Genomic DNA, 12926 nt, shown 5'->3' on the forward strand with positions numbered 1-12926 from the left:
TGCAAATTAGAACAGGATGAAAAGCTTGTCACGATACAACCTGTGATTAATTTATCTAACCGAGTCGTCACCAGAAGGGTACATATTTGCACTTTTTTTATAACACATGCGCATGCAAAGACACGCCCGCATGCATGAGTAGTTATTTGCACAAGTTTGACTCTCTTTTGTTCGAAATTACTTCAGCAGGGGAATAGTAGGATTCAAGAAATGGTAGAGAGAGAGAGAGGTAATTGAATTCAGAACTTGTAGTTTTCGGATTTCAATCTTAATCATGATTTATTTATTTATCTTACAGACGACGATTTGCCTTTCTCTTCTCCTTTCTCATTTCATTCTGAGGAATTTAATCAGGCGTTAATGCCACAATAGGCTTTAGCAGTACTGGAGGACATGTCGGTCGTGCGTGACAAGAAGAACCGGAGTAAATCAAAATTATCAAATGGCTTAAATGCCAAGGGGTGCTTTTCATCAATTAGTATCTCCGGTACATTCACCATCCCGTAGTTGTAAGCAAACAGGGCAATGCAGTACCTTTCCTTGTTTTCTGCCATGATCACTTGGTGCCTTGGAGGGTGAATTCTGTCATTGCTCCATGCCTATGCCAAAAAAAACAAAAGAAAGAGAAAAATTAAGGACGTTAAATTTGATTGAAGAGATTATAATATTTAATGCACAATGTTTGTCTAGTTGATGTGTGTATGCTTTTGCATGGTTTAAGACTACATATATTTGTCACTCGATCACCTATCTCTCTTCTGTTAATTAAGATAGCAAGGTTACATACTTTACAGAGAGAAAAATGGAAAAGACACAAGGAACAGGAAGATGAAGAAGGTAATGACCTGGTAGGCGTCGCCTGCTAGGACGAGAAACGATGCTGGTGAGAAGTCCACATCAATCCATTCCCCATTCCTTGCTTGTACCTTCAAGGCATTCACTTGGTTCTGATGAAGCATGGTGATGAAGCTCTTATCAGTATGAACATCAGCGCCAACATCAACGTTGTTGTGCATTTCTGGTGGGGTGTACTTTAGTGGTCGAAGGATATATGTGGAAGACTCAATATGTGATTCCAAGTGGTCCATTGCACCGTAGCTTGCGAATACCATCTTGTCCACTGTTTGTTCCACTTCAGCCACCAACTTTGCATAAGTTAGCATAGTTTCACTGGGAAAAAGATAGATAATCACGAACAGAGAAATTAAGCAAGCACAAGCATATTGTTAAAGAGAAGGATTTAGTGTTAAAAGGGAAGCACAAAAAAACTATATGCACGCCAATCTTTCAGTCATTCGTACCAAAATCTCTTGTTTCCTGAAGGCCACATGAGATCTGTGAAAGCTTGAACTCCATCAATCGTTGTTGCATTGGGAATTTCCATGCTTTCGTGGAGAGGAGCATGAGGAAGTTGACCAACATAGCCTAAGAACATGTCGAGGCTATTTTGGGATTTTGTTTCAGTAGGAAGATCAAACAATTCCCTCACCACATCAAAGACTTCCTTTTCAAATTGTGCAGAAACATGATCCTGCACTACCAAAAAACAGCCATATTCTTCGAGAGCATGGCGGACTGAGTCACAAGTCGCTGTCCATGAACTTGTACCTGGTTTCAAGTTGTCTTTTTTGAGATCTACGATGGGGAGTTTGCAGCGTGACTGCGAAGCGGCCATGATGGACCTCGTAGCTTTTTGGCCTGCTTGCAACTCTACAAGGCAAAAGAGAGCTAGGATGCCGCAGGTTGCAAAGAGAAGCGTTCCCCTTTATATGGAATGATCCCGACACATGTGTTGAGCTCTTCTCATTTACTATACACAGTAGTAAAATTTATAAACAGTCACATAATTATGTGACCATTTTCAATTTAGAGGATAGAGGGTGCATTATGATCGCATTTGCGTGAAACACTTGAATGGGTGACGGAGGGCAAAAATCATGACAAAATCATACTCCCTCCATCCAAGCATAAAAGTTGGAAAAGTTACACTTTTCTGAATGGCAAAGTTGAAAAGGAATCAACATTTTGTGTTGATTTCACAATATTGATGCTTATTTAAGAACATCAAGAAAAAGTGAATACACCACCACATTCATTAAGAGTTGGATAGAGAGAGAAATATAAGACTAAATCAATTTTTTGGTGCAACTTCTGTGAGTGAATCAGATTATGAACGGTTTTAGACTTCAAACAATTAATTTTAAAATTTAATTTATGCAGAGGTATTTGAGGGAATTCTCTCCAATCAATTGGAGAATAGCCCAATGTGAGGTTTAGTGGCTGGGCAAGTTCACTTGAGCATGCCACAGTCGGAAAAAGAGGATTCGACGCTTACAATTACAAGATAACATCTCGCGTTCAGAGCCTCGCATGCAGCGGAAGTAGGGAGGCTCGTGCACTGAAAGCTACTTCCATGGATCGGACATTTAAAACTTAAATAATTGCACTGTTCATTCAAAAGAGCAACTTCGTATAGGGGGCCTGTGGACAAGTCAAATTACTCCATCGGTCCCTTAATTATTATCAAAGTTGGATTTATTGCCTATGTAATAAAAATTGTGCGTTGGTGGGAACAAGAGAGTTTTATCGCTAATCAAGGGGGACTAGACTAGAAACTTCTTTATTATGAATCTTAGTACGTCTGGGGTGCCTTTCCCAAGGCCAGTGAATGTCTGTGATTACACGAGGTTTGCCAAACCTAGATATGCTGTTCCCATGGGACTGGCTAATCCACATATATATATATATGTGTGTGTGTGTGTGTGTGTTAGAAGAACCTTTCCGCTGCCCTCTGAAATAATCAAATTGGGTTAAAGAGGGAAGGATAAAGAAGAAGCACTATTAATATATTCGTCAATCCAAGATTTCTCGGATTTTTAACTTGTATCAAATAGTTAAGCAGTTTTCAAGAAAACCACTTCAAACGAATTTTATAAAAAAAAAAATTGGTATTTTTTTAGAGTAAAAAGTTTAATTAGAATTGCTGTTTTTTTTTTTTTTACTCTCTCTCTCTCTCTCTCCATCATACGCTTGTGATCTTTTGTAGATAACTTAAAATTGTAAAAAAAAAAAAAAAAAAAGTGAATTCCTTTTTAGGTGAAAGAAGACAATGAAGAAAAAAAAGAAAGAAAAATTTTGCTCAAGAAGAAGTTAGGTACTTGGCTTATTGTTTCCTTGTATATTTTGGTTTTGGTATCAATACCAACTTCAATTAGTACCTAAAGTCTACCTAGTCACGGGGCTTTATGATTTTTTTTTTCTTTCATCTTTGATTGGTAGACTAAAAAAATCAATATCAAATGGCTATTATATTTAATTGACGTATTCAACTCCCTGTACTTGAGACTTGGGAAATGATTTAACCTATGTAATAAACTAGTAAAAGCAGATAGAAAATCAGAGAGTAAATAATTAGGAGGTAAAAGTCAACTAATTGGGTGCATGCCTGTGGTGATCAGCAGCTATGACATGCACCTGGATTGTTATGCAATATTATCGAAATAGAAAATTTTTCTCATGAATAACTATGCGTAGTACATGCGTGAGTACTTATGTGTTTGTTCTCATAAACAAATATAGTTTTGCTGACAAATAAATGGATATTAAATCAAACATGACATACGTTAGATTTGCACATCCCGTTGAGGTCCGTTTTGAATTTTTCGCTCTCAAATTAGTCTCTGCCCTCTCTATCTTTTTTTTTGTATAGCTGTCACGTCGCCTCTAACTTTTTGATAACTCAAATTCAAATAAACCGATAATAATCGATTGACAAGTTTACTCAAAACGAATTCATCCAATAACTCAAAACTGTTTTTTTTTCTTTAGATAAATCAAGCGGTGGTTCCCTAATCAGAATTCCTTCAACTCTAGTTTGCATGAAGAAGAAGACTGCAAGCCTGCAACATTATGTCAATCAATTAATCCTCGAACTAATTATTCTTTTGTTTCAATTGCTCACCAAATCCCTACGATATCGTTGTCTTTAACTCTGTCTACCATGTTAGATTATGTCGTTTACACCTGCAATTGCTCACGGAAACTGTGAGGGCCTGTTATTTTTGTTGCAAGATTAAAGATATAATGAGTGAATCAAAATCCTTGTTAGGGTTTAAGAAAAAGATGATTTGGGGTAAAAAATAAAAAAGAGTATTAGTTGATTTTTATGTTTACGACCAACAAGACTTTTTTTAAAAAAAAATATAAAAAAAGTTTAGAGTTATCTGTTTTAATTGGTTTTAAGTAAACTTGTCAACCGATTATTATCGGTTTGTTTGAATTTGGGTTATCAAAAAGTTAGAAACAATGTGGCAGCTATACAAAGAAGAGACAAATGGGATATAGACTAATTTGGGGACAAAAGATTTGAAACAATTGACGTCATATTCATGATAATACGTCTCTAGTTGTGAAACATCATTTCAGTATAGCAAAATCTGAACTACAACCTCGGCAGGAAACAGCACAAGTTGACATCAATTCAATTGGATTTTTCTACTCATGCCTAATTTCTCGACGTATGTAAACACTTTATACTCTTTAGCATTTGGATACTCGATTTATTTAACTTTCCTTTTTCTGTGTAGTAGGATTAGGAACTTCTCATAACTGGTGCCTGTTGAACACATGTCAAGCAAACCCATTAAGCTTTAATAGCAACAACATATATAGTCATGTTGGCATTTATACGCAATGACGTTCATCTATTGTTCAAGCCGAACCAGTCATACAATGCACAGGCATAGAAAAATAGAAAACATGGTATCCAGATGTTCCTACATGTAATCAATTTTATTAGTTTGTCGAGTCTAAACCTTATTAGATTTAACCCTATTATAGCTTGACAGTCTGTAACTCATTCCTACCCTCATGTTGAATATGTTAGCATATCTAATGTATGTTATATGGGTAAAACATAGAGTTCACATATGCATTTGATAAATTGAAATTTGAATGAAGCTATTGAATTGTTATATACTGAAATCTCAACATTTGAGTGTATTCTACATTAAGTGATAAATGAACAGCCTATCACTTATTTTTTTTAATTAAATTTTGCCTAAATGAATCAGAACCACTTAATTAATTAAGATTTTATTTTTGGTTATCAAATATGTTTATACACACTAAGTCTTCAACCTATTAAGTTTAGTATTGAATTGTGTTATCGAATAGTGCCCAAATTCAAATTTTAGCTTTATTCCATCCATTGTTGCTTCCCTTCATGCATATATGTTATTCATCTAGGTTTACGAATGTAAACACTGTCAATGAAAAAAAGATTAATTCATTTTAGCATAATGGAGTTGATAAGCTCGTGAAAATTGATTAATTTGATTAGGAAGGGTTCAAGGGCCTACAGTTTGTTTGGGGGGGGGGGGATGGGGAGAGGAGAAGAAGGGAGAGGAGGGTGGGTTTGGGTGGTTCAAAGAGAGAAAGTGTATGTGAGAAATTTTAGATTTAAATCTTCCTACTTACACTGTATATAAAGGTCGGGCTGAGGTTATGTCTAAATTTGGTAGTTGAAAATTAGTTAGGTCTAATTCAAAAATTAGATAAAATCGGTTGAAAAGCGAAACCAAACTGCCAAATTTTGGCAATAGTACCAACATAAGCATTGCAAAATCCATATCTCTAACGTAAATTGTGGCATCATTTGCATCACCTCATTCTGCAACTACTTCGGTTCTCATGAACAAGGATTATATGGCATAAGGAGATTATAGGGACAAGATTGTACAAAAGCATAACTTTAATGAACTTTTCTACAATTTTTGCGCTTTAATGAAGGGATATTAAACACCATAATGTATAGGCCTTGACTCGTGAGCATGTCTTCAGCTTGCTGACCTTCAGCCGCCATAAAGAATTTGTTTTTGTGCTGACCTTCTCAATCCGTTGCCAAAAATAAGTTGATTAAGCCGACAGCATCAAATGGCTTGTATACCATAGGTTGTTCTTTGTCCACTAGCTCTCAAAAAAATGGCTTGTATACCATACCTTGCACATAGATAGTTTTTTTATTTAGCTCTTTTTCTTGTTATTTTACGTGTCAATCAGGATAATTAGATAGTAATAATAACATCATTATGGGAATAAAGTTTGAAAGTGAATTATATTGAGAATATTTTTTAGAAAAAGTGTTATTTTAGCAAAAACTCCTTCTGCTGTTTGTATCATTCCGTTGCAAAATGAAAATAATGCAGCATTGAATCTGCCTTCGTTTTCTCTCTTTACCACTTTATGTATTGGAGGATTTATTCTACCATTGCTCCATGGCTGAGCCAAAGAAACAAGGATGATAATACCGAGCCTCCAAAGCAGAAACAATCAAACAAAAAGAAGAACAATGAGAATACCGATTACTGAAATTGTAGTCAAATTTGACTTATCTATCATCGAATGAATTCAAATCAGCTCTTAATGAGTCGAGATTAAGTAACTTAAACTTTTTACATTTAAATTACAAATTTTATGTAGATGTGCCACGTTGGATCGAGAATGAAACTTCAAGAAACGTAAAATGCTGCTCATGTATATTTTGCTTTAGTGATTGGCAAACCAAATTCAAACAAGTTTTTATTAAGATTAATTCATATATCAAGTCACTTGGCTTGTCTTTTAACCCTCGATAAGTAAAGCTAAATAAAAAAACTGTCTATGTGCAAGGTACTGAACAAATATGAGCATGCATTTAATTCGTAAATATGGAATAATTTAGAAAAATGATAAAGTACGCCCAATTGTTTATTGTTTTTCAGTCCTCTATTACAAAATCTCGTGTAGGAGAATAGAAGGAAGCTAAGCGATAGGGAACCCAGCGAAAACAACCAGGCAAGGAGGAGGAATATGGACAATAATCCATTTTCCGTCCTTGATTTTCACCTCCAAGCCATTCGCTTGATTTTGATGAATGGATAGATGTCAAGTGCTTGTCTGTACAAGGCGCACAACCAACGGAGGAGAGGCAGGAACGGTTGCAGGTTCATGGCCTGCGCCAACAGAGGAGGGGAAGCAATTATTCCTGAAGGTTCATTATCAAGATTTGGCTAAAAAAAAAAATAAGGTTCAAATTTCATTTTGTACATCGTTTAGCACATTATATGTGGAGCTCATAAAAATTTGTTATACAGTTACATGTTATTGAAAGTAAGTTACACCGTATACATATAAAGTTATATATTATGTATTTTACACAAAATCGCTCCGAATAATTTTCCTGATGACTGTTTAGACCCCTTGTCCACAACGAACATTTCTGTCATCATTTGACAAAAAAAAAAAAAAAAAAAAAAATTCTGTCATCATTGGATTGAGGTACCGTACGAATCATGAGCCGCAACATATGTACAAGAGATCCCTCTAAAGAATCATATGATACTATATGATACTTCTTCCCCCCAACCCACATACTTTGGTAAATCATTCATTTTGCTAACAAATCTAATGAATATCTGATACTTTCTTCCTAGAGAAGCCCAAAATTTTGCTATTCATTATTGAACACGAGTGAAACCGTCCAGATGAGTTTTCAACATTAAAGCAGAGGGATAATTTCAAAAACCTCCCTTGACATTTTTCATAATTTCACCTAGTACCCTTAAAATTTTCAATATTACACTTACCTCCTTTGATCCTATAAAATGATCATAATAACCTTAATATATTAATATTGTTCATGCAATTAAATAATCCGCTCCTAATACGACTATGTATACATTTTACACATTTTGACATTAAATGGAAGATTATTAAGTTATTGTGTTTTGTTTAAAAACTTTCCAGGACCTAGTACCCTTGAGCTTTTTAATATTACATTTACCTCAAGCGGTCAAAAGTTTCTGGACGGTTGTCTAGCAACCATCCAGACCCCTCCTTGTCCTATGAAACAATAGTGAACAATCAGTGAACATGAATGTCATATCATGACTTGTCCCATTCAAGTTCTGTATTCATGTGATATAATCAAATTAAACAATCAACTTGATTCCTGAAACATGTGCCAACTTATCATAATTTTTAGGGATAATTTCAGAAACCTCCCCTGAGGTTTCTGACAATTTCACTGACCTCCCCTGAGGTTTCCACAATTACACTGACCTCCCCTGGCAGAACTTGGGACCCAATTGCTGACATCATATAATGCAAAATTACTATTATACCCAAGACATTTTGTGTTATTATAGGACTAAAATATGATAAGGCAGATGGTGTTTTGGATAGTATTGGATTGCATTTCTATTTATTTAATATATGGTTATGAAATTTGTAATGATATTACTCTTGGATTGCAGTTTTGGTTTGCACCTTATTACTGTTAAGGTTTTATAAATGACTGTTTTAGTTCTTGGATTACACCTTACCTCCAAAATTTGGGAATTTACCCAAATTTTCCATTTTCTAATATTCCTACAAATATGCAAAATTATGCATATCCCTCAAATCTACCCAATATTAATGTTTTGTTAAACTCTAAATAACAAAAATATGAAATATAATATTTAAATATATTTTAATACACACAAGTTGGACGGGTAACTAGTGTGTCAGAGAGTTGCCATAATCTCCTTAAACCCGCATGCGGGTTTAAAGAGTATTCGGATATTCTCATATGCACCTATGCAAATCGAACCAACCGGATATCTTATCCGTATCCCATTTTTTTAAATAAAAATCTTATAAATTTGAAAAATAAAATCAAATTTAGATGTATTAGGGTTTTAAAAATATTATATAAGTGATAAAAATTTTATAAATTGTAAAAATAAAATCAAATTTAAATAATTAAATGTTATATTTGCATAAGAAATAATACAATAATCATAATAATGATAATACAATAATATTGGTGTAATAAAACTGCCATTAATTTAAATATTTACTTATAATGCCCAAAGCGCCTAATTACCAATTTTTTCTATCGCGCTCAAATATAACATTAACCCGCATGCAAACTAACCTTGAAATAGAAAAAACACAGAATCCCGCTTGCGGGTTTCAACGTTATTATGCAGGCGGGATTTTAACCTGCTTGCTTATGAACATGTACCACATTGCTTTGAATTTTTGTGACAAGAGGAAAGCTTTGTCTGATGAATGTATTTGTGAAATGACCTGAGTGGTGGTAGATGGGTTAATTGGGTCGGTTGCGTTACCCAATTGTTTATATCCATAAGTAAAATTTTATGATTCCCATACCCATCCCCTCACTTTTTCTTATTTATTTCTGATTTTTATTAGTTTTCATTAATTCACTAATATAACTTGTACACCTACCTTAAGGGCATTTATGGGAACAAAATTTCCTCTCTTTCCTGAAAACACTTTTTTATGTTTACTTTTGTGGTCATGGGCTGATTTTGTTACAAAATCAGAAACCTCAAGGGAGGTTAGTGTAATTGTGGAAACCTCAGGGGAGGTCAGTGAAATTGTCAGAAACCTCAGGGGAGGTTTCTGAAATTATCCCTAATTTTTACATGGTGGACTACCTAGGAATATGGAATCGTGAACGAGACCAGAACCACGAAACAAAAACTCGTTGGCCATGCAAACAAAATCAGAATTAATCATAGTTCTTTATTAAAAACCCAAAAACTATGAATTACTAAATTCTAATTGTTTCTCAATAATCAACCATATCTAGCTTTGATACTACTTGTTGGTGGCTGTTTATATTGACTTATAGGAAAAATTATCACCTATTAAATTCAAAATCATTATGGTAATAATTGAGAAATAAATTAATAGCAAAATTGCGGAATCTTTGGAGATTTTAGGTTAACCTTCCAAATCAACACGAATTCGCAGGTCCCTCGAGAGAGCCCTTTATTTTCTTTTTGGTATATTTCCTAGGATATCAGGAAATAGCTATTTTGCAACAATAAGAATACATGTGACCTAAGAACCATAATCCTATTTATAGATAACTTTCATGTTATTGTTTGAATTCCTATTTCAACCTATCAAAGAAATAGAAATTACCTTAGGTTTCTACACATTAAAGGCTCACATCCAATTAAATACATTAAAATCGAAACTATAATTGATTACTTTAATTGAATTTAATCTTATTTGACAATCTGCAATACATAAGTTTTCACATATAAGTTCAATATCGGATTAAGGATCCAACATATGCACACGTGACTATTCTCAGAATTAAACATTTTCCACTCGATGTGCGGGATACAAACCTAGTATGTATGTATGTATGGGTGGGAGTGGGTGTGTGTATATGTGTATATATATAACAATATATGATAATATAAAAGGTAGAGTTGCCCTATGAATAGTATTTTTTTTGTCAAGCAATTATCCCGTAATTCTTGCTAAATGGTTGGCCCCTTTTTTTTGTCAATTGGGCCGTTTCATTCGGTTCTAGCTGCTCTTCTTCTCCGTGGATAGATGTGTTTCCTTCAATTTTTATCCTCCTATTGTCCTTTTTGTCCTCTCCTACTGGTTTTACTGTAATTTTAGGGTATTATGTGCCTTAACAATTATCCAAATGGCCAGTTATAATACAATTATAACCAACTTTCTACCCTCCTTTTGTCATTCCACTTTTTCCATTTTAGTGGTTTGGAACTCCCTCCTGTAGCCAACCAGCCACAAGTTTTTGACTCTGAATTTATTATGACTTCTCTCTTCTCTCTTTCCTCATCTTGTTTGTCATCTAGGCTACTTCTTTTGTTTATCTCAATAAGATAGATGAAGTTATTTTTGAGTCAAACTCCCATCTCCTCTTCCTTTTCGGGATCTTCTTAAAATTGTAGGGGAGGATAGGAGGGGAAAGTTAACTGTTGCAATGTAAATTCTTATATTTTGTTTATATAAAGCTCACCAATTCTCCACCAAAAAAAAAAAAAAAAAAAACCTAGCTATGTAGGATTTGCATTCAACGTTTTTGAATAGACTTTAATGAGTGTCATGGGGATTAAATTCTCTTTAATGCTTGAACTCGGTATGTCTATAATCATAGAACTTATGTTTAATTATAAATATTTTTTTCAAATGTATTTGTTTGAAGATATGTATAAATTTTTAATCCCTTTTTTTGTTCAATTTTGTCCTATTTACTGTCCTCCATTGTCTTCGTGCTTCTTATTCTTTATCACTCTTGCACATCTTATTCCTCCAATCTCCATTTTAGTCAGCCATTCACAATAGGGAAAAAAGTCTCAGTGACCCTAGAACTTTTAGCCATGCAAAGTTTTAACCCTCCAACAATTATGAGAAAATTTTTAACCCCCAATTTATTAAAAGTACAATTTTTTTGCCCTTCTGTTAATTTTACCAGTTATGAGCAAATGAAAATAGCATCACGTGCGATGCACCAGGAAATTGCAAGGGCATTCTTGTCCAAAAGCCGCTGCTTCTCCCGTCCATCTTCAATCCCTAGTTGCAATAGAGCAAACTACCCAAAAACTCAAACCACACACTCATAGTTCATTTCTTAATAAGGGAAAGGGAAGAAAAGTAAACCAAAGAGCAGAAATCAAGAAACAAGAATTGGACTTTTCACCTTCACCATAGCAGGGGGCTGTTCCATCTTGATCGGTCTTGGAAATCATTTGTATCTTCCTCTGAATGTGTCCAAAATACCCCACCACCTCCTCTCCTTAGCAGCCCGCACACCGTTTCAGCTATTAACAACAACAGCACTCAAATCAAAAAGGTTCTGCCTCCTTATCATCAGTAACATGCTTATCAATCTCTTTCCTTTCTTTTCTCTTCATTCTAAACTCTCTCATCTCCATCTCCAACGCCCTCAACTCCAAAGACCACATTAGTTTTGTCTTCCAATTAGATTGTAATAGTAATCACTCTCCTTTTTTTCCTCAACTCAACTTTGGATTTGTTTGTGCATGTCAAGAGTTTGTTTCAATTTCCTTTAGCGATCCTCAATGTGTTGTTTCTTTTTGCTTTCGGAGAAGAATTTTTGTTCTTTTATGTTAGAACAAGGTACCTCAGTTGGATAGAAAACCATTACTATGATCTCTTTCTCGTGCCAATAGGAATTTGTCTGTTTTGTACTATTCTTAAACTGAAAAGTCCCAAATCGAATTATGCAATGATAACGTTTCCCAAATCCCTAGGGATTGAAGGTGGATATGAGAAGAAGCAAGCAAATTTTTACTTGATTAATACTCTCGCATGGACAAGAATGCCTTATTATTTTCTCGTGCGTCGCACATGATGATGTTCTCCGTCACTCATAACTATTGAAATTGACAGAAGGGTCAAGAATTTGTACTTTTACTAGATCAAGGACCAAAAGTTTTCTCATAATTATTAAAGGACTAAAACTTTACGTGGCCAAAAGTTGGAGGGCCATTGAGACTTTTTCCCTTTACAATAATACTGTCTCATTTTCTATTTTAAATTTCTAGTATATTTGTATATAAATAAAATAAAGTTTACTTTTCCTATTATGCATATGAGTAGCTGAGTAGGGCTGGTCACTTTCTTAATTTTCAGCTAATTAATATTGGCTTTTTTTTTTCCAGTTTAGAGTAATTTAATTTCGCTTCTTTTATAATGGAGTTTTTTTTTGGGTTCTCATTTGAATGTGAAAATAAATTGTCGGAGATTGAGATCAAAAAGTTGATTGCTTTGATCAGATTGACACGTCGTTTAATTTGGGTTTGTTTGGTTACGTGCTTAATTAGTGGTGATTAATTTTTAGCAATGTCAAGTTCTATGGTTTAAGTGCTTAATTGGCTTGCAGGGTCCCTCCTTTTTTGTGTCAACCATGATAAATACTCTTTTGGGAATCATTTACTTTATAATTTTCTAATTATCCTTATCCAAATGCAAAATAACATTGCCCTTAAGCATTCTATATAAGCGCTCTCATGCAATCTATATATTATTGTCCTCATGCATTCTATATATTTCATAATTGTTAACCTTTAATAAAACGACAA

The 12926-nt window shown here is 34.3% G+C and overlaps 1 protein-coding gene across 1 annotated transcript; it reads right to left on the reverse strand.

Moving 5' to 3' along the window:
• Nucleotides 1-233: 233 nt before the first annotated feature.
• Nucleotides 234-1937, reverse strand: LOC113724068 (deoxypodophyllotoxin synthase-like). The gene is made up of 3 exons (XM_027247011.2): nucleotides 1302-1937; nucleotides 846-1170; nucleotides 234-599 (listed from the first exon to the last, which is right to left on the reverse strand). Exons 1-3 carry the CDS (start codon nucleotides 1673-1675, stop codon nucleotides 351-353), a joined length of 948 nt encoding a protein of 315 aa, XP_027102812.1. The 5' UTR covers nucleotides 1676-1937; the 3' UTR covers nucleotides 234-350.
• Nucleotides 1938-12926: the final 10989 nt, after the last annotated feature.

This window comes from Coffea arabica, chromosome 2c, assembly GCF_036785885.1.
Source record: "Coffea arabica cultivar ET-39 chromosome 2c, Coffea Arabica ET-39 HiFi, whole genome shotgun sequence".
Taxonomy (NCBI): domain Eukaryota; kingdom Viridiplantae; phylum Streptophyta; class Magnoliopsida; order Gentianales; family Rubiaceae; genus Coffea; species Coffea arabica.

Excerpts from the sequence above, each read along its gene's own strand:
- LOC113724068 (XM_027247011.2), bottom strand. The coding sequence starts at position 1,675 with ATGGCCGCTTCGCAGTCACGCTGCAAACTCCCCATCGTAGATCTCAAA. Across the intron at positions 1,171-1,301 it reads TCAGGAAACAAGAGATTTTG|TGAAACTATGCTAACTTATG; the intron begins GTACGAATGACT and ends TCTTTTTCCCAG. Across the intron at positions 600-845 it reads TAGCAGGCGACGCCTACCAG|GCATGGAGCAATGACAGAAT; the intron begins GTCATTACCTTC and ends TTTTTGGCATAG.